This window comes from Tamandua tetradactyla, chromosome 14, assembly GCF_023851605.1.
Source record: "Tamandua tetradactyla isolate mTamTet1 chromosome 14, mTamTet1.pri, whole genome shotgun sequence".
Classification (NCBI taxonomy): domain Eukaryota; kingdom Metazoa; phylum Chordata; class Mammalia; order Pilosa; family Myrmecophagidae; genus Tamandua; species Tamandua tetradactyla.
The window spans coordinates 5374809-5402761 of record NC_135340.1 but is presented as its reverse complement, the minus strand read 5'-3'; the positions used below and the strand labels follow the sequence as shown (position 1 = coordinate 5402761).

The 27953-nt window shown below is 36.7% G+C and overlaps 1 protein-coding gene across 1 annotated transcript in view; it reads right to left on the bottom strand.

Annotated features, from left to right (window-relative positions):
• MDGA2 (MAM domain containing glycosylphosphatidylinositol anchor 2) overlaps positions 1 to 27953 on the bottom strand; it is a 932919-nt gene that overhangs the window by 564777 nt on the left and 340189 nt on the right. Inside the window, exon 2 of the mRNA XM_077126843.1 lies at positions 6549 to 6688. Coding sequence (XP_076982958.1) covers positions 6549 to 6688 — 140 coding nt within the window. The remainder of the gene's footprint in view (positions 1 to 6548; positions 6689 to 27953) is intronic.

Below are 27953 nucleotides of genomic sequence, written 5' to 3'. Positions count from 1 at the left end.
GATGAAGTATGATCTTTTTTTAATCTTCTTTAACAGTTGTCAGTGGAGTAATGCTGACTTTCAGAGCTATAGGAATCTGGCTTGGAGTCTCAGGTGTTTACCAAGTTATACATAAAGAGCACAGCAACTCAGACTTTAGAAATGATACTTAAAACTCAGGAGTAAATGTGACTGCTGTAAGATCTTACAACCTAGGCTTTAGGTTTCTTATAAGCATTTTCTAAATGAAACTGTACAATATTTGTCCTTTTGTTTTGGGTTGATTTTGCTCAACATAATGTCCTCCAGTTTCCTGCACCTCATTGCATGCCTCATGACTCCATTTCTTTCTGTAGTCGCAGAATATTCCACCACATACATACATCACAGCTTGCCCGTCCACTCCTCAGTCGATGGACCCTTCAGGAACCTCTATCTATTGGCCATCGCGAACAATGCCGCCATATACATCAGTGTTCCAATGTCTGTCTGTGTCCCTGCTTTTAGTTCCTCGGAGTATATTCCCAGTAAAGAGACTGCCTAATTCTATGGTGATCCTATATTTAGCCTCCTGTCATTCTTCCAGAATGGCTGCCCCATTCCGCTTTCCCACCAACACTGAACAGGTCTATCTCTCTCTCTCTTCACATTTTCTTCAGCACTTTCGTCCCACTGGGCATTTATTTATTTACCTATCGTTTGAGCTATCTTTTTATTTATTTTTGACTCTGCAGGTTCATTTTAGATGTGTCCACTGAATGTTATATATAACATATGATCCATCGGAACTATACAATCAATGTCTCACAGTATCCTCACTTAGTTGGACCATGATCCTCACTCTCAATTTTAGGCAACTTCCATTGCTCCAAAGAGAAAAATTACAGACACAAGTATTCTGAAAGTAAAATATAAAGAACCTAGTAAAACAGGCAGCTTGTATTAGTATCCTAAAGCTGTGGTGACAAATTACCCCAGACGGTGGCTTAAAACCACCATAAATTTATTCTCTCACAGTTCTGGAGGGAAGAAGTCCAAATCAGAAGCATGAGGTCAAAACCGAGGTGTTAGCAGGGCCGCTGTCCCTGAGAGGCTCTAACAGAAGTCCATTCCTTGCCTCTTTCGGCTCCCGGTGGCTGATGGCATTCCTTAGTTTACGGTCACATTACCCCATCTCCAAATGCCTCCCTGCTCCAGAGTCACGTCATTCTCTTCTCTCTGTGTGTCTAGGTCTTCCTCTACCCCCACAGCCTTCTTCTAAGGATACATATCTAGATAATCCAGATAACCTCTCCACACCGCAGCCTTTGATTTAATCACATCTGCAGACTCCCTGCGTCTCTGCCATCATCTTTGCCACAAAATGGAACATTCACAGGTACCGAGGATTAGGATGTAATTATCTTTTGGGAGGTCACTGTTCAGCCTACCACACCAGCTTAGAATAATTTGTGAATGGTCAGTTTTTACAGCTCGCATTGTCTCAAGAATAGGTAACAGATGGAAAAAAACTACTGATGAGTAAATGAGGAACTTCTCTTCTCTGCATGTACAGATGTGACATTCCAACTTCATAAATCGGCCAAGAAAAATCATTTTCAGAACCAGTTGCCAACAGCATGTTCTTCAGTCTTTGGCCAGGACACCAAGCCCCAGCTGTTCTGTCAGCTTATTTTACACAGTTTGTTGACAAAAAGAGGCCCAGTTAATTTTTTAAATGGGCAATATAAATTGAAACCGAGTCACCTGCAAGCAACTGAATTACTTCTACGAACAAAACAATTATGATATGGTGATGATATTTTCTTAGGATTGGAACACACTGAAATGGTTATAAGAATGAAACTGCTTAGGGGAAAAAAAAATTGTTTGTTTTAGAATATTTTGGAATGACCAGAGAACAAAGACTGCACTCTAATTTGTGAATGATGAAAGAGAAAATATGAAATGTCTAACACTGCTGGAATAGAAGGATGGGGGTACGGTTAGCAGAGGAACAGCTGGGATGACTTGGAAATGAACATAAGAAGTTGTATTTTAAAGGAAAATTTGGAGTTCAAGAAGTACCGAATCTGGGGCAGTTAGTGTGAGAACGATGGAAATTCCATGGAATGTTTTTTTGCCTAACTTGCCATTCTAAGATTGCCAGCTGCTACAACAGATACCACTTGATAGATTGGCTCATGGATTTGAAGTTCAAAAGGAAGGCATCAGCAAGGTCATCGCTGCCATTTGGTGCTGGCTGCCAGGAATCCTTGGAATCCCATGGCTTGCATGCCTGCTCAAGTTACACAGCAACGGTCTCTCCTTTCTCTTCCAGATTCTGTTGACTTCCTGCGTCTGGTTTCTCCCTGCCGCTTTCTCTTTCTGATTGTTTCCTGTTTATAAAAGACTCCAGCAATCTGGATTAAGGACCACCCTCCTTTCGTTGGACTGCTCCTTAACTACAGTGACACCTTTCAGAGATCCAGTTTACAATGGGTTCACACCACAGCAGTGTGACTTCAGATTAAGAAAATGTCTAAATTGGGTTGCATTATTCAATCTACGATTCTGCCATTCATAAAACTCCTTGTCAGTTCTTTTAGGTCTTTTTGGACACTTCTGTTTTGATCCCAACTTTTTGACTCTGTAATTTTTACTCCATGTCTTTTAAATACAAAAATAATCAAATTATAGAAATACTGAATTTTGTTTGAAATAATAAGCCCTTGATGTAGTTTTATTATTATTGTCATTATTATTTTAACTTTAGTAAAATTATTTTCACTGGGCGCCAATCTTTTCTGTAAAAATCTTAAAACAAAATGGTTTAGATATCAGTTTATTTGCACCAGAGTTTAACAATTATGGCTCCTGCTTTGGGAGTTCTCTTTTGCAAACATTTCATCTATTAAGTTTAATTATTCTGGATCAAATTTTTTAGAAATAAATTTTATTAAGGAAACTTTATTCTTTTATCTATTTTCAGGGCTAAAACAAAGTTACTCGGTGAATAACAAATGTTACGATTTATTATCTTGGACACTGTGAGTTTCAAGTTTTTAAAGATTTTTTAGTAATTTTTTCCTGATTACCTTTACTGTTTTCCATTTCCCCAGCATCTGTGTTTTCCTAACATTTTTTTTTTCTTTCTTTTTTTTTTTTTCCCCACATGGGCAGGCACTGGGAATCAAACCCTGGTCTCCGGTACGGCAGGCGAGAACTTGACCACTGAGCCACCATGGCCTGACCTTTTCTTTTTTTCATTCTTTTTTACATTTTTTATTGTGAAATATAATATACAAAATGCAATAAATTTCAAAGTACATTTTAACAAGTAGCTATAGAACAGATTTCAAAGTTTGGTATGAGTTACAAACTTCCAGAATTTCAGGGTTTTTCCTTCTAGCTGCTCCAAGACACTGGGGACTAAAAAGAAATATCAGTATAATGATTCAGCAGTGGTTCTCACTTGTTAAATCCTAACTTCTCTGTTAAAACTCCTCCTTCTCCTTTGATCCTTCTCCCAATCTTTACAGATATTTGGGTCAGGCCCATCTGAACTTCTCATGTTGAAAAGGGGTGTCAGCACCACAGGATGGGGATGGCTCAGGCTGATGCTCTGGGAGAGACTCAGATCTCTGGGTTTGAGGACTTATTTGGCCTAGAAATCATCTGAAGGTTTTAGGTTCTGAAAAGTAAACTTAGACCTACAGCCATGTCTTATGTGGTAGTTAGATTCAGTTGTCAACTCGGCCAGGTGAAGGCATCTAGTTCTATCACTGTGGACATGAGCCAATGGTATGTGAACCTCATCTGTTGCTGATTACATCTGCAGTCGGCTAGGAGGCATGCCTGCTGCAATGAATGACGTTTGATTTAATTGGCTGGTGCTTAAATGAGACTCAACATAGCACAGCAGCCCAGCACACCTCATCTCAGCACTCGCAGCTCAGCCCAGGCCTTTGGAGATGCAGAAACAAATCACCCTGGGGAAAGTTGTTGGAACCCAGAGGCCTGGAGAGAAGGCCAGCAGAGATCGCCCTGTGCCTTCCCACATAAGAAAGAACCTCAGTTGAAAGTCAGCTGCCTTTCCTCTGAAAAACTATATGTTAACTAAACAAATCCCCTTTTATTGAAAGCCAATCTGTTTCTGGTGTGTTGCATTCTGGCAGCTAGCAAACTAGAACAGATTTTGGTACCGGAGAGGGGGGTGCTGCTGCAGCTTGCAAACACCAAACATGTTAGAATGGCTTGTTAAATGGATAAGGGAAATGTTCTGGAGGAGCTGTGAGAAGCCTGACAGAGAAGGCCTTTGAAGAGACTGTTGATAGAAATGTGGACTCCAAAGCTACCTGTGACGAAGAAATGAGGCATGTATTATTTTAGACTGAAAGGAAGGCAAACCTTGTTTTAAAATGGCAGATACTCTGGCAAAGTGACTAGTGGCTTTGACTGGAAGGCTGATTTAAAAAGCTATGAACTTGGATATTTAGCCGAAGAAGTCTCCAAATTAAATGTTGAAAGTGCTGGTCTGTCCTCAGAGCTTATAGTGAAATGCGACAGGAAAGAGATAAGCTGAGAACTGAACTCTTGGGTACAAAGAAACTAGAAATTGACATTCTGGAAAATTCTGGGCTTCCAGGAAGGGAGACCCCACAGAAAAGTGCCCCATGTGAGGCTTTAACCAAGTGCGGAACCAGCCAACCACTTCAGAGAAAGCCGGGCTCGGACATGGAGTTATCCAGGAAGGGTTTGTGGAAACTCCTTATGTCTGTTGGGCATGATCCAAGACTACTGCACAGAAAGCCAACGAGAGTGCTGTGGAACCTGTATAAACAGAGCCGCTGCCAGTCTGGACTGGGGGGTTAAGAGAAGGGGCACATTGGAGGAAGAATAACTTCAGAGGCAAAACCACAGATGCCGGGGTCTGAAGTCAAGAAGTCTCGGGCCAGGAGAGTGGACACACCCAAGCCCAGGGGGAGGGTGACAACATGTGTCCACCGTTTGGGTGGGTCTTGATAAGTTTCTGGAGTCCTATAAAAGAGAGAATTTGGGAGAATAAAAGAGATTCAGAGAGAGCCGAGCAGAATGACATAGCCACAAGAAGTAGAGTCCACCAGCCAGCGACCTTTGGAGATGAAGAAGGAAAATGCCTCCTGGGGAGCTTCAGGAAACAGGAAGCCAGGAGAAAAAGCTAGCTGATAATGCCATGTTCACCATGTGCCCTTCCAGATGAGAGAGAAACCCTGACTGTGTTCACCATGCACCCTTCCACTTGAGAGAGAAACTCTGAACTTTATCAGTCTTCTTGAACCGAGGTATCTTTCCCTGGATGCCTCTGATTGGACATTTCTATACACTTGCTTTAATTGGGACATTTTCTTGACCTCAGACCTGTAAACTGGCAATTTATTAAATTCCCCTTTTTAAAAGCCATTCTGTTTCTGGTATATTGCATTCCGGTAGCTAGCAAACTAGAACATCTTGTAAAACATATTTTAGTATTTTAGTTAAGCCATTGTTCCATCTATCTTATCAATATTTCATTTTCTGCAGTTTCGTGTGATTGCTTTTATTTGTTCTTCTGAGTGAAAATGGTAGAATAAAAACATCTTTACATTAAGAGATAAAGATGGTGGGGGTAAAAAGCAAGGTTAAAATGTTCATAAAATTCTCACGTTGCTCTTTACTTTCCCCTTTGTCTTTGTATGGTAGATTTATTTTTGCCCATAATACAAATGCTTAAACCATGTAGTCTTATCTACTAAATCAGTCTTCTTTTTCTGTCATGGTCCTTGTTTTAATTATCAATGTGTAATTTCAGCTAGTCAGATTAATATATGGCAATAATAACTAGCAATTAATGAATAAAACATATCAAACATTCAATATTCACATTAGATGTTTACATATTATGCACATAGCCTATAAATAATACCTTATATGTTAACCCTTTTTTTCACTCCTGCAAGCTTTTTTCTTGCATATTTGCATATTTTTGCAATTTTATTGCCCTTTGAAAACCTCAATTTTTGTTCCTCCTATAAAATTAGCTTAAGAATGCTGTAACTGATGATTATTAAAGTCCGAATGCCTCTAGCATCTGTCAACATTTGTTTTTCAAAGTTTTCTATGTATATAACAAGAATAAGCAAAGAAAGTAGATGTGAACTCGTGCATCATATACTTGAGAAAAAATGTCTCCTTGACTGCATTATATCATCATGAAATCATGTTCAACATTCTAAAATAAACTCATCGCCATATGAATCATTACCTTAAGAAGGTATTTTTGTATTTGTTTTTAACAGCTTCCTAAGAAGTACCTTCTAAATTTCTCACAACAAAACAAAACTTCTCTGTTCACTTATCTACCTGAATTCTTCCAGCTTCCATGTTCAGAAATCATCACTTTTGTCCTCCATTGCACAAATATATGAACGTGAGTTTCTCTCTGTCACACACACACATACATGCACTCATTTAAATCTTTGGATTTGGAAACCAAATATTCGAAAATGTACACTTCATGACTTCCAGAAAAGTCACAGAATGCTTTTGCGGTGTCACAGTTGGGGACTCACCTGTGGGCGTGGATGCCCTGTGACCAGGCAGGTCAGCTCCAGGGTTTCTCCTTCCCGTATCGTGTAGACCCTCTCGGAATAGCGCTCTTCCTCCACATTACATGCCAAGCCTGAGTGCACGATCCGAACCGTCGGGGGAGCTGTCAAGTCAAAAAGAAGAGAGACAGGAGACATACAAAGATGAGCAAATTGACTTTACAGGAACCATCCTGTTCGTTAGGGCAATTCTTATAATCAGTCTTAACACCTAGAACTTCCCCAAAGAAGTAATGATCTTACAGCACTGAAAGTCTCAACTGTATCTACCAGGATTTCATGCACACTACAAAGGGAAACAAGCTGGGGGGAGAACATCTGTGCTCAGGAAACTGCAGTCATGAGAAGACCACACACACAAAAAATCAGATTATTCAAAGTCGAGAAGGCTCCTTCCTTTCTGAAATAAAGTATGGGAAGGGATGTTACCAAAAGAATGCACAGAGCTAAAAACAGAACACTGGACAAGAAAAAGGAATATGAATTGAAGACATTGGCACTAGTCACCTAATTTTATCAGCGCTACAGTATTAGTAAGGAGTCAAGGAATGAGAAGGTTTGGTCTCAGAAATTGAACACCCAATCATTTCACAATATTTATAGACCTGTATTGACATGAACATAGAGATGGTCATTGAATTAAGCCACTGAAGAATGCAATAAATCATGAGATCTCGCATAAGCCTAAAATTATTATTCAAGAGGGACTTAAGTCTCATAAAGCTGTCTACATGCAAAGGACAATGATCTCAAACATTTCTTGAGAAGACTCTTCAATCACTCAAATGGCAGTATCATTAGCATAGGCTGTGGAATATATTCCAAATATGCCAGCATCCATTTTAAGCAACCAGAGCCGGTGCTAATAATTAACTTTTAAAAGACCATGAATCCTATAGAATTTGAAAATGGATTTGGTGATCCTATAGAGGGAAAAAAAAAATACTGAGCATAAGCACAACTTCTGAGAAAATTCCTTCGGGCAAAATCTGTGTTGTGAAAGTAAAATAGAACTGTTAGTTTCTAATAACTGATACATTGTTTTACGTAACATAAATGCATAGGCAAAGGTCACTCATGAGGGTTAATAATTAGAAAGGGCTTATTTAATATATTCCTCAATTTAATAGAGAAACTAGAAAGTAAAAGATGGAAAAGCCCATCTGTGGCTAATAAACCACCCGGTTATTTCAATTTTCTTCCTGGGTAACCAAGCAGATGCCTATTCTTCAACTTTCAAATTCAGGACGCTCCTTCCCAACACCCAGAATCATGTGACAAGTAAAAATATTCCGAAGGTAGGATAAGAATGAAGAGTATTTCTAGAAAAGTAGTTTTAAATTCAGCATGCAAAATAAACATGAGAAGAACTTCTTCAAAGTGGATGTATCTGGGAAAAAACACATGAACCTGCAATTTTACCAAGCTTTCTAGGAGACAGTAATGACGGTGCTACTTACACCAGATTATTAGGAATATTTTTCTAGGCCTTAAAATTATGTGTAGACTGAAGAAAAATAATCCCAGGAATCATTTCTTAAAAAAAGAGAAATGTCTTTTTTCCTTTGACTTTTTCAAGTAACTGAACTCCAGGCAATGCCTCATTTCACTGGTTTGAAAATTAAATGGTGCTTACACAAATCAAATATTTGGTTTGATATATAAAAGCAATTTTTCAAAAATTTTCTACCATGTCTTTGAACTCTGTCTAGACGTTATAATGATTTGTTTGGTTTTATGACATTAGAAATCTTATCTTTACTCTTTCTCTTGGTCCTCTGACATGTTTCACATGATGTTCCCTATAAATCATTTCCTACAGTGATCAAATTTAAACTTCAGTTTAGGGAAATGATACCAGGGAGCTATTTATTTTTAGACATCTGTTTTATACAGTTGTGTCCATATTAGAGAGGTTAACAAACTGATAATAATCAAGAAAGGCTTGCAAAATAAAAATAGGAAACTAGAGTGAAATATAGATCCATTATCTTCAAATATATTTTTATTTCAAATTTAGCTTAATAGGTAATAGCCACATTTATTAATATGCATAATTATATAGTGACATGACATCTTTTCCAGATTAAATTATACTTATTTGTGGTTTAATTTTAAATGCATTGTACAGTATTGTTATTTTTAAGATAGATCTTTCTAACGTATCACTCTGCAGATAGGCATACTGAATTAAAGCACTAAAATTTTGCAACAAGCACACTGCGTTCATTTCCAGGGTTAAGTTTCTGCGAAACTCTTTTACATTTAACACATTTGTGGAGAAGGTAATTGTCTCTGTACTATAGTCATCGCGAACTTGCCACCTACCTTATTCCACCAAACAGCAAGTGTGAAGATACATTTTCCTCAAATTCATTAAAAATATGCTTCCTACTTCAGGTGCTCATTGCTAAGGTAGATATTACGGAAGTTTTATTAACTCTTCTGAGCCACAGAGAAGTTGGTCTGAAAAGGCCACTGAGCCCACGGAGGGATAAGCACTTACTGTCAGATGAGAGAAGGAAAGCCTCAAGAGGCCAAGTGCCCTGGCAGAGGTCCTGCAGCTAGGACTGGCTAAAAAGAGGCTGGGACACTGCATTCTGACCACTGGTCCTTGTTCTTTTCATCATGCCATGCTGTCTTTTATAATACATCTGACGCAATTAAGTTAGAGTTGTAAATAATTTACAAACTAAACCCAGGGAGCCACTAAAGGCTCGCGAAACTATGCATGAAGTAGTCAGAGCACAGTAACTAGATTAACATTGTGAGCAGCCTAACTGCTCCAAACTTAACCGTTGTGACACTCTCAAACTCACCATCCTGCCTCTGGTCCCTGCCAAATCCAAGGCATCTGATGACTGCCAAAATAATATTTTGAAATTTCTGTTATTTTTGGCATGTCTTCTCCTGCCTAAGAACTTCTAATGTCGCCCATGACTTTTCACATGAAGTCCTAATGCCTCTACCCAGCATCTAGAAAGGGCCTGAATCTTGACCACCATGAAACCCCACTTCCCTATAACATCAGCCCAACACCAGTGGGAAAGCAAAGGGCCCTGAGATTTTCACTGTTTGCTGATGATGTTACCCATGTGGAATTCTCAGTCAGAAATCTGGACTGGCCATCCGGATACTTCCTTGGGTTACTCAGCAATTCTTCTCTTTCTTTCCAGTAGAAATGTATTGCCCAGTAATTCATTTTCTTAAAATTTTAGCTTAATATTAAGCATCCCAAGGCCAGAATAAGCATATTATTTTTGTGATATGTTCCATGCCATGGAATCCAGAGCACAGAGTAGCTGTTTAACAATTTATCTAAAATTTCTGTTTTAGCAAATATCATTATAATGACACCAAATATCCGTTTTAGCAGAATATCAAGAGTTATGGCACTGAATTACTTGCTTTAAATATAAATACAATTTGCAGGATTATATCTGAAATAATAAATTTTATTTTATCCTCTGCCTCTTTGGAGAAAGGCTCAATTCATCATGGTGAAATTGGACTAAGGGTTATGTACTCCCTTACCCTGGAGAGTCAGCAATGAATTAACATGTTAAAATATTGGCTAAGACTCATATTCATCTACATTCGCTTAAGGTAACTAAATCCCATTACATAAAATCCTTCCTAAAACTCATCATATCAAGAATCTTAATTTGATAAACTGGCTTTAGGTTCAAAAGGTCAGCCTAAAAGGGTAACAATCTTTTATCTTGGTAGAGTATACTTTTAAAAATTACACCAAATCCTCTGTTTTCTGTTGGAGAAAGACCACAAAGACATTATTCTCCAAAGACAAAAACCAGGAGCACTTTCAGCCTTTCATCTCTTATACAGATTTTCAAGCATGCATTTATTGATCACTGCTATGGACCAACAAAAGGCTATGTGCTGGGGACATGAAGATTAATTCCAAAGCTCTGCCCTCCAGGGTCTCAAAGCTATTGGGTCAGTCCTATGTACATATACAAATGTTTATATACGTAGAAATAGAGAGATGCATTTATAGTTGAACAGGATAGGTGCTCTGACAGACGAGAGTACAAAGTACCACAAGAGGATAAATCAGAGGATAACTAAATCTGCCGGGGGGATTCCATCAGTTTTCATAGAGTCAGTGATATTTAACAAAGGTTGGGAAAGATGCATGTGGGGATAAAAAGAGAAGGCCATCCCAGAGAAAGAAAATTGTGTGTTTAAAGACATATCTGTAAGAATGCCTGCTGTCTTCAGGAAATAACTGCACTAAAACATCGTTTATCATTTATCCAAACTTTGACACTGGTACCACTGACTCAACTTGTTATTAAGACTCCAAAGATAGAAGAGATGCTGTTTAGGCTTGGAAATGAACGTGAAGGATAATGATGAAGTTTAAACCTTGCTTAACTAGAAGAAAGATGGCGAGATGATGACCTTTTTTTTTTCAGTACAAGGTATACTCCTTTGATCACCATGGACCCCAATTACTCACAGTTGGGAGAGGCTTGGCATGTGTGGCACTAATCCCAAGTCACAGAGAGCTCTGTTAGAAGGGGACTTAGGTGAGTGATGTTTGCTGAGGAGAAACCCTCTGCAGTGGTTGGCACAGTTTCTGAAGGGTATGCTGTTATTAGGCCAAAATAGCTTGGACTTTAAGAGTTTTCCCTCCCCTCTAAGAACCACAAATAAAGCCTTGTTCTTTGGCAAATCACTCAAATCCCTGGTCCAACAATAACCACAAATTCAGATTGTGAATAGAATCCCGCCACTCTTTTTCAACGGCCAAAGTAACTTCTATCCCTGCAGCAGCTCACCCATATCCAGGGATAGGAAATATGAAGAGATGAAGGCTTACTGATTCCCATCTCAAAGCTCTGATGAAGAGATCAGTAAACCCTCCTCTACTGGCATCCATCACACAGGATAGATTCTGTGCGGAGAGTGCCACACAGCTTGCTGCCCTCATATGGCCAGAGAGAAGTAATAGAATTGACATGTGCCACTTAAATCTACTTTTTAGCAGTCATTCAGTTTTGCTTGTAAGGAAAACGTAAAGCTAATCAAATTTAATTCCAAACTTCCTGATTTATATTTTCATAAAACATTCTCAGGTTTCTACAACAACTTATATTTAGTTCATCAGCATTGTCAATAATTGTCTCGTGCTTATTTCACAATTTCCAGGAGGGCACATATTTACAGTACTTCTAAGATATGGTGACTTTCATTATACTTATTTCCTCCCTTTCCCGTCTGAGTTATTGGTTTAAGGTATTGAGTTCTTCTCCCTTTTCACAAGGTGATTTCCTAATCTGGCTTTTAAATTAAATATTCCTTTCGTTGCTGACAACTCCATTGCCTAACATCTTTTCCTTAGGTAGCTAAATTGCATATTCTAATATCACAGGCTCGACAGGGAAAAGGAGAACTTTGAGGTTTTGGGAAAAAGTTGGAGTCTTCTGTTCTGATAGTGAGCCTCTATAAATTGTTGCTCTAAATAGAGATTTAGTGCATTTAAATGGTAGTTGATTTTTGGCAGCATCACAGTAGATGAAATCATTAAAGCAGAGTATGTTGAGTGAGAATTTAAGAGGGTAGTTATAGAACCCTTAAGAGAAAGACATCTTAAAACAGAAACTTAGAAAAGAGCCTTAGCATGATTATAAAATCAGAGAGGTTGAAGGAGCACAAAATGACGTGATGTTTTATATAAGTCTCAGGAACAGGGGACCATCCAAAAATGTTGCTTACCACAAAGCTGGAAATTAGAAGAACCTTTGACAGGAATTCATTGGTGAATTCTGAATGAGAAAGAGCTGAAACAGCAGTGAGGTCAAAAGATGAATTGCCCTGAGATGAGAACTGATTGAGAAGGAGAAAAACCTTAGTAGGTCAACCCAAACTTAAGAGCAAAAAGTAAAACTGCTGTTGAGTTTTATCCATATGGAAAAGGGAATGATAAATATAAAATGGATTTTTTTAACAATATTGTACCGCCATCTCATAATTGCAAAAAACCGATTATTTAGATTATAAGAAACAAACGGGAAGGTCTCCCTTTCTAATAGAACCGTACTTTCTTCCAGGACGATACTATTCCCTAGTATCCTTTGTCATTTTCTACAATTAAGTTCCTAAAAGCCCACATTCTTTCTTTTCTCTTATCTTTCTCTTTGTTCTTTTGCAAGTTCAACATTGCCAATTTCTATGCAAGGTTTGAAGAAATCTCTCAAAGCTGTCTAATCTCTTGTGCGGAATAATACTAGTTAATCAGGGATAATCCCCACAGAATATAAATATGCTTAATCTCTCCCATATTAAAAAAAACAAAACAATATTCCGCTCCCATTGGCAGGCTTCCTCTTGTCTCTCCTTTATAGTCAGTGATTAGAAATAACAATCCCCACTGTCCCCCTCACCCCTGCACCTGCACTGCAATTTTCAGTCTGCCACGCTCTGTAAAAGGATAAGGCAGGAAAGTAAAATACTACTTTGGTAAGTTGCTATTTTGGATCATTATTTTGATCTTTTACATCTTCCTTTCAGCCTTAGTTTACCTGCCTTCACTTCTGTGCAACTGTAAAGGTCCTTGGAGATTACACAATCGCACTACAATGCTAAAACAATATAACTTACTGATACATCCTACTACCTTACTCCCTGAGTATGAACATATCCCAAACCTGAAAGTAAGCAAAATGTCCAATTTTTGTCTAGTCCAAAAATGTCTTTAAAGAAATAGAATCTTCTGCTATTTAAGGAATCCCAAATAGATAAATGCACAAACAACAAATACATTATTTTAAGCCAGTCTGCATTTCATTTGAATTATTTGCTTCCATTGGTTACTTTGAAGTTACTACCATTCCAGCATCAACATGAACGTACTTCCTTTTCTCCTCCATGTTTGGTTAACATTTTATTCTTTTATACAATGGTGGAAATACTTTGTTTTCCTTAATTTGATGAGCTATAAAACAAAAGAAGCCATATCTCTTAACTGTCCTGGATTTATCAATAGAAAAGTTTAATCTACCTCATATGACTTTGGTAAAAGACTGTATATGAATGGCTTTGAATATTTTGTTTTATGTCCTCATCACAAAGGAAGCTAATGATTTCTAATAATAAAAGTAAAAATGATGTTTTTAGATTAGTGCTAGCCAACTCTTTAAAACAAAGAGTTTAAATTTTCCAGTGAAACTCAAGTTGTCTGTTCATAGGCAGTGGACACTATTTGCAAACGTGGAGGGAAGATTGACATTACAAGAAAGACAATGAGATTTCATAACACTGTAACACATACATTAAATTTTAATGTCAAACAAAATGCAAAAATGGAATTTAAATTTTAATGTTAAAAATAACAAAAAAGCAAGAATGCTTTTGAGTGAGAGAACTACCTTGTAACATCATTGGTTGTTAACACTATGTAATCAAGGTATTAAATTCATAGAAAATTGAATACATAACTGCAAAACACTCATCTGGATTATATTTCACAAAATGACATGTTTGTGTCCCAATGTTTTCAAATGAAGCACTAAGAGGTATTATTAAGGTCTCCATAAATTCCATTTCAGACTTCAACAAAAATACCTTTCTTTGTTTTCATCTAGAAGCATTATTATTAATATCTAAGGCTAAAAATTCAAAGACACTCATGTTTTATAGATGAATAGAGCATACAAATTCCATCAAATCTAAGGGGCTTAATCTTTTCAAATATAACATTTGACAACCTCAGACATCCCAGCCAAAGCCCCAGAAAATACTAACCAAAATGAAATTAGTCTCATCACTGGGTGTCAACCTTAATCCCAGATTGCATATTTAGAGAGCATCATTATTCATTTTAGTCTAGACCATCAAGAAAAACAAATGAGATTTACTATAGAACATGCCAAAATGAAAAGTTCAATTTTCTTTGTCAAGAGTGGCCAATGGCAGGCAGAGACTTTTGAGGATTTGGCCTGCTGATTTTCCAAATCTTTCTGTCCATTGAGAAATCCCTGCTATTGCCTAAGCTTCGCCCTAAGAAGGACAAGTTCCTGACTCAGCAGGTCACTAAAATCTCTTTCAGACCCTGGAATACAGAAATAAGTGTAAAACTGTACATACCTAGAGTCTGCTTCTTGTCCCTTCTGAACAGCACAGGAAAGTGGTTATCACAGAGCAGGAATAATTCAGACTCAACAGGGGGTATATTTTGACATAGTGAGAAATTACTAAGTACCAGACACCTGTGCAAACATGTTCCTTTTATTTATTTACTTTTACAGAAAAAAACATGCAGAAAATACAGAGTCCCCACTTAACCTCTGCACTCAGGCAGTTTTCTCAGTTATTAACAATTTGAATTAGTGCAGTACCTTCGTTAAAATAAACAAAACAATACTATTATAAGTATACTATTAACTAAAGACCATAATTTACATTATCTCAATGCTTGTGTTCTATAGACCTGTTATTGTTTTTTTGCATTTTTTTAAATTCTAGGAACACATACACAAGCTAAAATTTCAGCTTTTAACCAAATTTCCCCTTGATTGCTTGTGCTTTTGGTGTAAAGTCTAAGAAACCATTGCCCAATTCGAGGCCCAGAGGATACTTCCCTAGGTTTTCTTCTAGGAGTTTTACAGTTTTGGCTCTTCATTTGAGGTCACTGATTCATTTAAAGTTGATTTTTGTATCTGCTGTGAGGTAGAGTTCCACCTTAAGTCTTTTGTATATGGATATCCAGTTTTCCTATCACCATTTATTGCAGAGACTGTTTTTTCCTCCATTGCGTGGACCTGGCACCCTTGTAAAAAATTAATTGGATATGGCTGTGAGTGTTTATTTCTGAAATCTGAATTTGATTCCATTAGTGTAGATGCCTGTCCTTGTGCCAGGACCATGATGTTTTTGATTACTGTAGCTTTGTAATAAGTTTTAAGGTTGGAAAGTATGAGACCTACACTTTTATTCTTCTTTTTCAAAATAGATTTGGCAATTTGAAGTCCCCTGCTTTCCATATAGATGTGATGATTGGCTTTTACATATATGCAAAGAAGGCTTCTTTGATTTGGATTGCATTAAATCTGTAAATCACTTTGCGTACAACTGACATCCTAACAAAATTTAGTCTTCTGTTCCATGAACAAAGAATGCCTTTCCATTATTTAGGTCTTCTTTTGTTTCTTTTAGCAATGTTTTCCAGTTTTCCATGTTTAAATCCTTGGTCAAATTTAACCCTGGATACTGGAATCTTTTAGTTGCTATTATAAATGGATTTAAATAAAAATGTCCTCTTCAGATTGTTCATTACTGGTGGTTAGAAGCAATACTAACTTTTGTCAGGCTGATCTATACCCTCCACATTATTAGCTCTAGTAGCTTTGTGGTGTTTGTTTCAGGATCATGTCATCTGCAAATAGGGGAAGTTTTATTCTGCCTTTCAAATTGTACTGCCTTTTCTTTCTCCTTCCTACCTAATTTCTCTGTCTAGAACTTCCAGTACGTTGTTCAATTGCAATATGCATTCTTGTCTTGTTCTTGATCTTACTTAGTAGGAAAGCTCTCAGTCCTTCACCAGTAAGTGTGATGTTAGCTGTGAGATTTTCCTATATTCCATGTTGAGAAAGTTTCCGTCCATTCCTGGTTTTCTCGGGTTTTTTATAAATTAGAAGTGATAGATTTTGCCAAATGCTCTTTTCTGCATCAATTGGGATGATCATGTCCCCCACTACCACCACATTACATTTATGTGTAGTATCACGTTAGTTGATTTTATTATTGTGAACAACTCGCTACCTGGGATACATTCAACCTGCCCATGGCATATAATTCTTTTAATGCGCTGTTGCATTTGGTTTGCTAGAATTCTGTTGGTATTGTTTGCATCTCTACATATAAGGGATAATGGTCTGTAATTTTATTTTCTTGTAGTATCTTTATCTGGCTCTGGAATGAGGCTGATATTCTCATACACACGGTTGGAGAGTATGCTGTCTTCAATTTTTTGGAAAAATTTGAGCAGGATTGGTATTAATTCTTCTTGGAATATTTCATAAAATTAATTTATGAAAACATCTGGTCCCTGGCTTTTCTTTGGAGGCACATTTTGGATTACTGATTCAATCTCTTTACTATTTGTCTGTTAAGTTGATCTATTTCTTCTTGAGTTAGTGTAGGTAGTTTGTGCGTTTCTAGGAACAGATCCATTTCATCTAGGCTATCGACGTTTTTGACATACAGCGGTTCATATTACCCTACTATATTCACTTTTAATTTCTGTGGTATTGGTAGTAATGCCCCCCACTTTGTTTTCAGATTTTTGTTACCTGCATCCTCTCTCTCTTTTTTTTTTTTTTTTTTTTTTTTTTTTTTGTCAGTCTACCTGAAAGATTTCTGATTATTATTTTGGTCTTTACAAAGAACCAACTTTTGGTCCCTTTGAATCTCTCTATTCCTTTGTTTGTTTGTTTTTTTAAATTCTCTATTTCATTGATCTCTGCTCTAATATTTGTGATTTCTTTCCTTCTGCTCACTTTGAATTTAATTTGCTCTTCTTTTTCTAGATCTTCCTTTGGTGAGGTTAGATCTCTGATTTGAGATCATTCTTCTTTTTGATGTAAGTATTTAAAGCTACAGTATTCCCTCTCAGCACTGCCTTTGCTACATCCCGTAACTTTTAGTATTTGTGCTTTCAGTTCACCTCAAGATACTTCCTTGTGGTTTCTTCTTTGACCCACTGGTTTCTTGATAGTGTGTAATTTAATTTCCATATATTTGTGAATTTTTCAATTGTTATTCTGTTTTTGTTTTCTAGCTTCATTCCATTGTGGCTGGAGAAGATATATTAAATGATTTCACTGTTTTTAAATGTATTGAGATTTATTTTGTGACCTAACATATGGTTTACCCTGGAGAATGACCCATGTGCATTAGAGAAGAATTTGTATTCTGCTGATACTGAGTGAAGTGTTCTATATATGTCTGAGAGATCTACTGGCTTATTAGGATTATGCAAGTCTCTTATTTCCTTGTTGATCTCCTCTCTAGATGTTGCATCCATTACTGAAAGTGGTGTGTTGAAGCCTTCTACTATTAATGTAGAACCATCTATTACTCTATTCAAATCTGTTAATATTTGCTTCTTACCTTTTAAGGCTCTATCTTAGGTACAATATATTCTTATAATTATTATTATTATTGTTAATTTGACCTATTTATCAATATAAAGTGGACTTCTTTGTCCTTTCTAACAGTTTTCAACTTAAAGTTTACTATATATATATATATATGCATATTACATACACACACATATATACACACACTATATATATATATGTATATATATATATATATATCATGCAAATAGTGAACTAAAGAGCTAAGATAGATTAATATAATTTTTCATCCTTTTATTTTCTAAATCTAAACACTTTAATCTAAAATAATCGAAATTGTCTTGATATCAAGTTAACTTCAATAGCAAAGACATAACAATGTTCCTATAACTCTCTGTTCCCCAACCTTTATGTTGTAATTCTTACAGATTTTATCTTGAGACATTGTATGCCCACACCCATAGATTTCTAATTCATTTGAATTTCATTTGCATCTTAGAACTGGTAGAAAGTGAAAAGTGCAGTGGCCTACCAAAAAATATAGTACAATAGTACTGTCATTTACAATTACCATATGGTTACCTTCACCAAAGTTATTTATTTCTTTATCCTGCATCAATCTACTACTTAGTATCTGTGCTGGTTTGAAAGGATGTATGTCCCCTAGAAAGGGCCTTGTTTTAATCTAAATCCTATTTCATAAAGGTAGAATAATCCCTATTCAGTACTGTACGTTTGAAACTGTAATCAGATCATCTCCCTGAAGATGTGATTTAATCAAGAGTGGTTGTTAAACTGGATTAGTTGATGACATGTCTCCACCCACTTGGGTGGATCTTGATTGGTTTACTGGAGTCCTATAAAAGAGGAAACATTTTGGAGAATGAGAGATCAGAGAGAGCAGAAAATGTTGCAGCACAACGAAGCAGAGAGTCCATCAGCCAGTGCTTTGGAGATGAAGAAGGAAAACGCCTCCCGGGGAGCTTCATGAAACAGGAAGCCAGGAGAGAAAGTTAGAAGATGGTGCCGTGTTTGCCATGTGCCCTTCCAGATGAGAGGAACTCTGACTGTGTTCACCATTTGCCTTCCCACTTGAGAGAGAAACCCTGAACTTCCTCGGCCTTCTTGAACCAAGGTATCTTTCCCTGGATGCCTTTGATTGAACGTTTCCATAGACTTGTTTTAATTGGTACATTTTCTTGGCCTTAGAACTGTAAACTTGCAATTTATTAAATTTCGCTTTTTAAAAGCCATTCGGTTTCTGGTATATTGCATTCTCACAGCTAGCAAACTAGAACAGTATATTTCCTTTCTATCTCAATAACTCCCTTTAGCATTGGTAACGTGTGTAGTGCTGAAGTTATATATAACCCCAGAAAGACATATTCTTAATTTTAATCCATTCATGTGGGTATAAATCCATTGTAAATAGGACATCTTTATGAGGATATTTAGGTTAAGGAATGGCCCACCTCAATTAGGAGGGGTCTTAATCCTATTACTGGAGTCCTTTATATGCAGAATGAAATTCAGACATAAACTGAATAGCCACAGGGAGTAGCCAGTAGACAAATATCAAAAGATCCAGGAGGAGAGGGGAGAGACCAAAAGGTGCCACCATGTGCCTTGCCACCTCGCAAGATACGGATCACCAGCAGACAACCCTAGAATGTCACAGTCTTTGGGAAGAAAGTTTTGCCTTGATGATGCCTTGATTTGGACATTTCTTAACCTAGAAACTGTGAGTAAATAAATCACCATTGTACAACCTGACCCATTTCATGATATTTGATTGAGTAGTCTAGGAAACAAAAACAGCAGGTTTAGTGATGATGAACTCTCTCAGTTTTTGTTATATGCGAATGCCTTAATCACCCCTCATTTTGAAATAAGTTTCACCAGATATTAAGTTCTTGGTTGATATATATTTTTTTTCAGGTTTATAAACATATTACCCCACTTCCTTCTTGCCTCCAAAATTTCTGATGATAAATTGACAGTCTTATTGGGGATTTCCTGTACATAACACATTGTCTTTCTCTTGCAGCTTTCAGAACTCTTGCCTTGCCCTTGGCATTCAAAAGTTTAAGCTATGTGCCTGGGTGCAGGTCTCTTTTAGTTTATCCTGTTTGGGGTCCATTAGGCTCCTTGGATATATATATTCATGTCTTCTCTTACATATTGGAATTTTTCTGTTGCTATTTGTTTTAATATTCCCTCTGTCTCATTCTCATTTTGTTCTCTTTCTAATGCTTCCAAATTCAAATAATGCATATACAGATATGCTTTATGTTGTTCCACACATCTCTCAGGCTCATTCTAGCTTCCTTTCTTCTTCTCAGCCTGAATGATCTCAATTTTTTTTGTTTTTGAGTTCACGGACTCTTTTTTTCTGCCAGTTTTAATCTGTTGAAACCCTCCAAGGAATTTATCATTTCAGTTATTGCAGATTTTAATTCCAGCATTTCTGTTTGCTTTTGTCTTTTTAAAAATTTATATCTCCTTTTTTGAGCTTCTCCTATTGTGCATTCATTGTTTTCTTCCTAAACTGTGTCTCTTTCTCTGTGTTCCCTTTATTTCATTGAGCATATTAAAGATCATGTTTTAAAAATCTTTGCCCGATATGACCAAATCTGGTCTTCTTCATTAATGATTTCTGCATTTTTATCTTGTTTCTTTGCATTGGCCATCATTTCTTCTTTGTTTCTTTATCTTGTAATCTATTGCTGCACAATAAGTATATGAATATTTTAAAGTGTTACCTCTAGGATTTAGTCCGTGTACCATGTGGGATTTAGCTCTTGAGTTTATGTTCAGCTAGTGATATGGCAGAGGTTTCCCTGAATGCTAGGAAATAACAAAAACCAATGGGCACATACAAAAAAATACCTTTCGTAGTCTTTGCAACTTGATTCTGTATTGCCTGGTGCTCTCCTTTCGAGTTTAGAAGACCGCCCTGAGGTAAAAGTGAAGTGTAAGGCCCAATTACTGCAGCTCTTTTCCTATTTTCTAGAGTTTCAAGGAAGGTGGCTCTGCCGATGTTGACGAGCGGGAGAACAGCATGCGAGAGTGCCCTAATCCACTATCTTGAGAACAGGAAGAAGCCTATGCCTGTAATTTTGATGATCTCTAATCTCCTCTAGTACCTTGAATCTATACACATTTATTTTCATTTTGAAGAAAATCTCCAACACTTCTCATGAATGTAAATGAACTGTTAAAGCTGTAATTTGAATACTGTTATGTCCTATGTCAGAGACAAATTGTTGTTGTTTCTTATTGTAATTTTATTTTCATTTTACCATGCTGCTTCCTCTTTTTTAAAAACCCAGGCATTCCTTTAAGTCTTGAAGAGTTAGGGGAAAAGAACAGAACACAGAAAAAGAAGTATATGTCACTTATACCCTATGAGGCAAAGTATTTTTGGGTTGAATTACTTTGTGCAGTAAGGTTCAAAGAAAAAATGTGCATATATCATGCAACATGAAACACAAGCAATTATTAGTAAATATTACCATTCAACTCCTAATTTTTAAATATGAGTCCTGGTAATCTCAAAGAAGTATGCATGGGAGCTGAGAAATTGCCCGAAATCTCTACTTAAGTGATCCAGTTTCCATTTCTTTAAAGATTGAGTTTTGAAATTGGCCCTGTAAATATCTCAATGGTTCACATCTGTGGTGAGGTGCCACGACATTCCCTAGGAACCTTCATGGACATGCCATTCCCTGATCACTCACGGCCTTGGGATTCAGGCCTGTAGCTGCCTCTCTTGACCTCGGCAAACACACGCACTCTCTTCAACTTGCTACAGTGCAAGACCCTGCTCTCAATTTTAAATATTTTCCACATTTCCATGAATAAACTCATAACTACCTCTTCTAAGACTTGTCACGTTCATTGTTAGTGATATGAGGGTCTGTTAACAAAACAAGCAGCATGGGGAAGCTGCAGGTAAGAGCAGAAGCAGTTACTCAGGTGATGTACATGGGACATTTTATTTAATTTTATACCCTACACCTATTTTCTCTATTACAAACTTCTAATTAATGGTACTTTCTTTTTTTTTTTAACATACAAGGGAATATATAAAAGACTAAACAAGTAGTTAAGTACTTGTAGCCATAGTCCATGACTGTTAAATACAGACTGTTATGCATAAATTCTCAGAGAACCATTCCCTAACTTTGATTCAAAATGTTATCTCAGAAATTCTTTTAATTTTTTCCTGGAGAATCAATTAGGCCATGTCTATGTTAGATGTTAGCTCAAATAAGCTATTCAGACTTTAACCGATTCAGGTTGTCAACACAGCTGTTTCAGTACCATTCAAAAATCTACTTACAAAAACAAATGCCCAATAAACACATTCAATGTTATTCAACTTAAATAATGTTTTAAGAAATGTGAGTCAATCAAATAGTTATTTTCGCCTAATATATTTCTAAAGATAAAAAAATAAATGAAATCGAATGTTGGAGAAAGTTTAAAGTAATACATACTTCCATACATGTTGTATGGGACTTTTAATTAGTATGCTTTATCTGGTAAGAATTTGCCAATTTAGATCCAAATGTAAAATATACATAACTTTTTTGTTATCTCTAAAACATCATGGTATGGCGGCAAACTGCCAAATGACATATGCAAATATGCCCACTACATAATTAATAATGAGGAAAACTGGAAACAACAAACATGGAAATTTAGTAAGCTATTCAGCATGATTATGGAGCTCAAAACTTATTGTCATTGAAAAAATGTCAGCTCATATGATTTTTAAAATCTACACAAGAAGATTGTGTAGACATTGAGCAAAGGACTGTAGTTATGAGCAAAGTTCTGTATCCAGGAGCCCAAGTTTGCATCCCTACTTGGACTCTTACTATGTGACAGTTGGAAAATGACTCGATGTTTCTCTGCTTTTGATTGTGAACGTGAAAATCAATTAATTATTGGACTCCCCTCAAAGGATTTTGTGACATGAGATGTTAATGGCTATTGGAACAGTGTTCAGCACAAAGTGAGCTGACAGCAAGCCTTTACTCCTCAATTTCTGCACAAACCATGTGCATGTACAAATTGTATGCACATAAGAGGAAACGTCTGTCAAGATATTCTCTGAAATTCCTTCTAAGAAAGTAACTTAAAGACACACAAGAGGGAAAAGGAATCTGACCCAGTCTAAAATTAATGTTGTTTTAACTTTTGAAATAATTGGGAAGATCATAAATCATATAAATGTGGTGGTTTGTAGCTGCACATATCCCCAGAAAAACATGTTCTTGACTTTAATCCCCTCCTGTGGGTGTGGACCCATCGAAGGTACGACATTCTGATTAGATTACTTCGATTAAGAAGACGTGGTCCACCACAACCTGGATGGGTCTTCATCCAGTTATTGGAGTCCTTTATAAGCAGAGTGAAATTCAGACGAGGAGAGAGAGATGCCAAAGGAAGGAAGAGGTTGGACATCGATGGAACTCTCATTAAAAAAGGGAGAGACCCAGAGATGCCGCCACATGCCCTGACATATGACAGAGGAGCCAATGACCACCAGCAGCCAGCCCCAGAATCCTGATCTCTGAGAAGAAAACATCACCTTGATAACCCCTTGATCTGGACTTTCTTTTAGCCTCAAAACTCTAAGGCAATAAATCCCCACTGTATAACCTGGGCCATTCTTAGTATTTGTTTGATCAGCCCAGGAAACTGAAACACTAAGTATCAAGCACCCTAAATAGTGAAACATTCATCATAAATAGATCATTATAGTCTCAATAAAAATGATGCAAATCTGTGCTCCCTCACAGAGAATAAAATTCGTACTATATTGCTAAGTCCACTCTTGTGACCCCGTGAAAGTGACCTCTATTGTAGACCATACCTGTATACCTGGATGCACATCTAGGACAGTGACAAAGATGTTTACAGTAGTTATATCTTGAGGTTGTTAATCCCCTGATGATTTTGCTTTTTCCTTTATGTGAGTCTGTGCTTTTCAATTTTTTTCTAATAAGCACAAATTCCCCCTACCCCCTAAATTAATTAAGCAATCTTATTGCTTTTCCCTAATATTCGGAGCCAAGACCTACTTCTCTGTCCCCAATACTTATTCTACTTCCACTTCAAGTCACCCTAATTGTTCTAATCCTCTTCCTTCCAATGCCTGATTTCTTATAACCTCAATGGAAGAAGGCAGCACTTGTCTGTCTGGACCATGTGAGGTTATTCACCAGGAACTGGTCAGTTTTTATTGACTGAGAATCTTTAGACTATTTTTCTTGTTTGTTTTTGTTTTGTTTCATTTTGTTTGTCTTTAGGAAGTGCATGGACCAGGAATCTAATCTGGGTCTCCCGCATGGCAGGTGAGAATTCTATCACTAAACTCTCCTTGCACCCCTGGACTATTTTTAAATTATGTACCTCAGGCGGTGAGATGGTGGCTCAGCAGGCAGAGTTCTCGCCTGCCATGCTGAAGACCGGGTTTGATTCCTAGTGCCTGCCCATGCAAAAAAAATAAATAAATAAAAAGAAGTATGTACCTGGTCTTCAAAAATCATCCTTTGTCTGTACAAGTTTGCCTGAAGCACAACCAGCACCTTTGTTTGTAACTCTGAACAAATTTTTCACTTAGTTTATTCCTCTCAACTACCATTTTAGCATATTCTCAGTATCATGTGGTACTGAAATTGGGTTCAATCACTGGCTTATGACCATTTCTTTCTGTCACCTTCCAAGACGCAGCGCTATTCCTCTTTCTCCCAAGTTCCTTAATGAAACTCTTAATAGCTTGCATTCAAAAGTCCCAACCTCATTTTAATGTTTATTGATTCATTTGGCTAGCAAAACAAACGACACACAAAAATCCCATTCGGGACCAAACTCATTATGGCTCAGCTCAGCAGTTGTGTGAAATTCCTCAGGCTGCTTGCAATGAATCATCACTCAAGTGCCCTCTTAGGCAGTGTTCTTTGGCCAATTACCCCAGGGGCCTTTCACCCACAAACTATTACCATTGTCCATGATCAGATCATCTAAATTAGCAACAACTAAAACAAAATTCAAGAAAAGAAAATGAGAAATGTTTGTTTCAATAGTAATTTTTGCCACAAGTAATTTTCTCCCACAATATCTTAATGTTATTGTTAAATGTAAAATTTAAATGCTATTGTTAAATATGAACGTCCCTAATGACAAAGTTGTTAAGCCGTTCTAATGTCGCTTAATATTTATCATAATAATTTATTTTTTAATTTATTTTTTTATTAATTAACGGAAAAAAGAAAAAAAAAGAAATTAACCCAACATTTAGAAATCATACCATTCTACATATGCAATCAGTAATTCTTAACATCATCACATAGATGCATGATCATCGTTTCTTAGTACATTTGCATTGGTTTAGAAGAACTAGCAACACAACAGAAAAAGATATAGAATGTTAATATAGAGAAAAAAAATAAAAGTAATAATAATAGTAAAAACAAACAAAAAAACAACCAGACAGACAAAAACAAACAAAAAACAAAAAAACAACAACAAAAAAACCTATAGCTCAGATGCAGCTTCATTCAGTGTTTTAACATGATTACTTTACAATTAGGTATTATTGTGTTGTCCATTTTAGAGTTTTTGTATCTAGTCCTGCTGCACAGTCCGTATCCCTTCAGCTCCAATTACCCATTATCTTACCCTGTTTCTAACTCCTGCTGAACTCTGTTACCAATGACATATTCCAAGTTTATTCTCGAATGTCGGTTCACATCAGTGGGACCATACAGTATTTTTCTTTTAGTTTTTGGCTAGACTCACTCAGCATAAAGTTCTCTAGGTCCATCCTGGGAATCTATCATAATAATTTAAAGCATTGGTTTTGGAGTTGGGTTTCCTAAAGTAGAAAAGCTAGCACAAAATCTTGGATAATCTTAGTTTAATCATCCATAATGGTGGATAATACAGACCTTCTACCTCGTACTGTTATAGCGCCATTTCAGATAAATCATACCCAGGGCTTAGCACAGAGCCTGGCTCATAGCACTAAGTATTAAGCAATTTTCTTTTCTGAAATCTCTGCGATCTCCATGTATAGAGAAAATAAAGGAGGAATACTATTACTGCTGATGAGTGAAATCATTATATTTATGTCCCAAAAATTTCATGAAACAAACAGAACTAGAAATAATGACACCTGAAATAACACCAATTTCATTTAAATTTCCCCATTAAATGAAATGATCAAATTTGTCAACAAATTTAAATCTCTTTGAGGCTAACTGATCGACTGAATGAATGAAAATTATTGCTGATCATTTCAACTGAAGATGGTCCTTTTTAAAAATAAACATAGAAAATAACAACTTCATAATAAGGTAAATATTTCATTTACTTAATTAATACTACAAATCACCTGTAAATAAATAAAAGTTAGGAAACACCTAGTGAGTACCTAGCAGATTTTTCAACAGAGAAGCAATTCAGATATCTTGCTTCTAATTAATCACTATAAGCTGCATTCTTAGAAATAGCATTTCAATGCTCAGAATGTAAAGCACATATTGCTTCTCTGACCACAAGTCCAAAGGGATTCATTTGCAGAAGACTCAAATATTTGTGAAAAAGTCAAAGAAATGTCAAAATAAACTATTATAAATTATATTTTCCATGTGAACGTTTCTATCCCTAAAATGAACAGTGAAGGAATGACATACACCAAAATGTTACTATGCAGATGAAGTTTCCATTTCAACAAAGGGCTGAAAACAAGAGACCCGGGAGTCTAATTCCAGACTTATTTTGACATAAATCAAGTGTAACATTCCTAACAGTACCAGTACCTATAAGTGGTGCTTTGCCACTGACCTACATTAGCTTATCAAATTATGACAGCAAATTAATTGTTGCTACACTATAAATCAGATTATAAACTACAGCCACATATTTAAAAGAACAGCTCAATCGCAATGGGACTAGAATACCCCTATTCTTATTCATTTAATGAGACACTAAAGAAAAATTGCATAAAATGATAAATAGCTTTAGAAGTTCTCAAAATCTTATTTACGTGGAATTTAATACAGAATTTACATAATTCAATTCTGGAAATAAACATTATCTTTAAAATAAATAGGACAAGAAATAATTAATTTTGAGAAACCTAATGAGAAAGTCTTTGAAGATACACAAGTATGTTTGTATATGTGCATGAAAACCTCATATCAAAAATATTTAACTTAGGATGCTAGAATTATTTAACTCTCTTTTTTTTTTTATTGATACAAGGCAACAAGTTAAAATATGTAATTTCCTATCATTCTTGATGTAGGGACTGCTAACAGCAGGCTGTGGAGTTGAGAGCTTTTAGACTTTTTTGTAAGAGTTCTCCCAAAGCTCTTGATTACATCTTTTCAAGAAAAGCGGCCTGTTGTGCTCATCAACAGCGAAGAAACCTTTCTTTAGAAGGCTCACATTTTCCCATTAATCACCACATGGGGAGGGGCCTTAAGGCTCATCCCAATTAGGGGATCTAGGGAAAAGATTTTAAAACTGCAAAGCTGTGTCCTGTGCTACCATAGTATAATGAAAAATGTAGCTGATCTTTATCCCCATTTCCTAGGGAAGCAACCTATGATTCCTTGGAATTTCCTGTGACGGAAGTATCTTTCGTTATTCATGGTGGGCTCAGGACCATACCTGATAGTTACGGGGAGAGCCAACCACACCTCTAGCCCAAGGATGGGTGCTGTCTGTACCTCAAAGACCAACCATCTGATTAGAGAGTCAGGGCTTTGAGCACTTCCTATCAGCCCACATGAGCTCAGCTCCCAGACCTCTGGAAGGGAAAGAGAGCTGCAGATTGAGTTCAACCACTCCATCATTGATTTTGTCACTCATGCCTACATAATGAAACCCCATACAACCTCAGGACACGTGAAGCTCCCAAGAGTTCCCTTACTGAAAAAGTACATCTCTGTGACCAGGAGAGTGATGTGTTCTGATTTTCATGAGGAAAGAACAAGGAAATTTGCATCAGAGATCCTCTCAGACCTCACCATATGCATCTCCTCTTTTGTCTTCTATTTGTTTCATTTTACTATACTAAAACTATCATCACAAGCAGAGCACTTTCAGTGAGTTCTGTGAGTTATTCCAGCAAATTATAAAACCAAAGGGGGTGGTGGGGACTCCCAACTTGGTCACCAGTTGGTCAGAAGCACAGGTGGCCTGGGTTGTTGAACTTGCGACTGAGACTTGAAAAGCAATT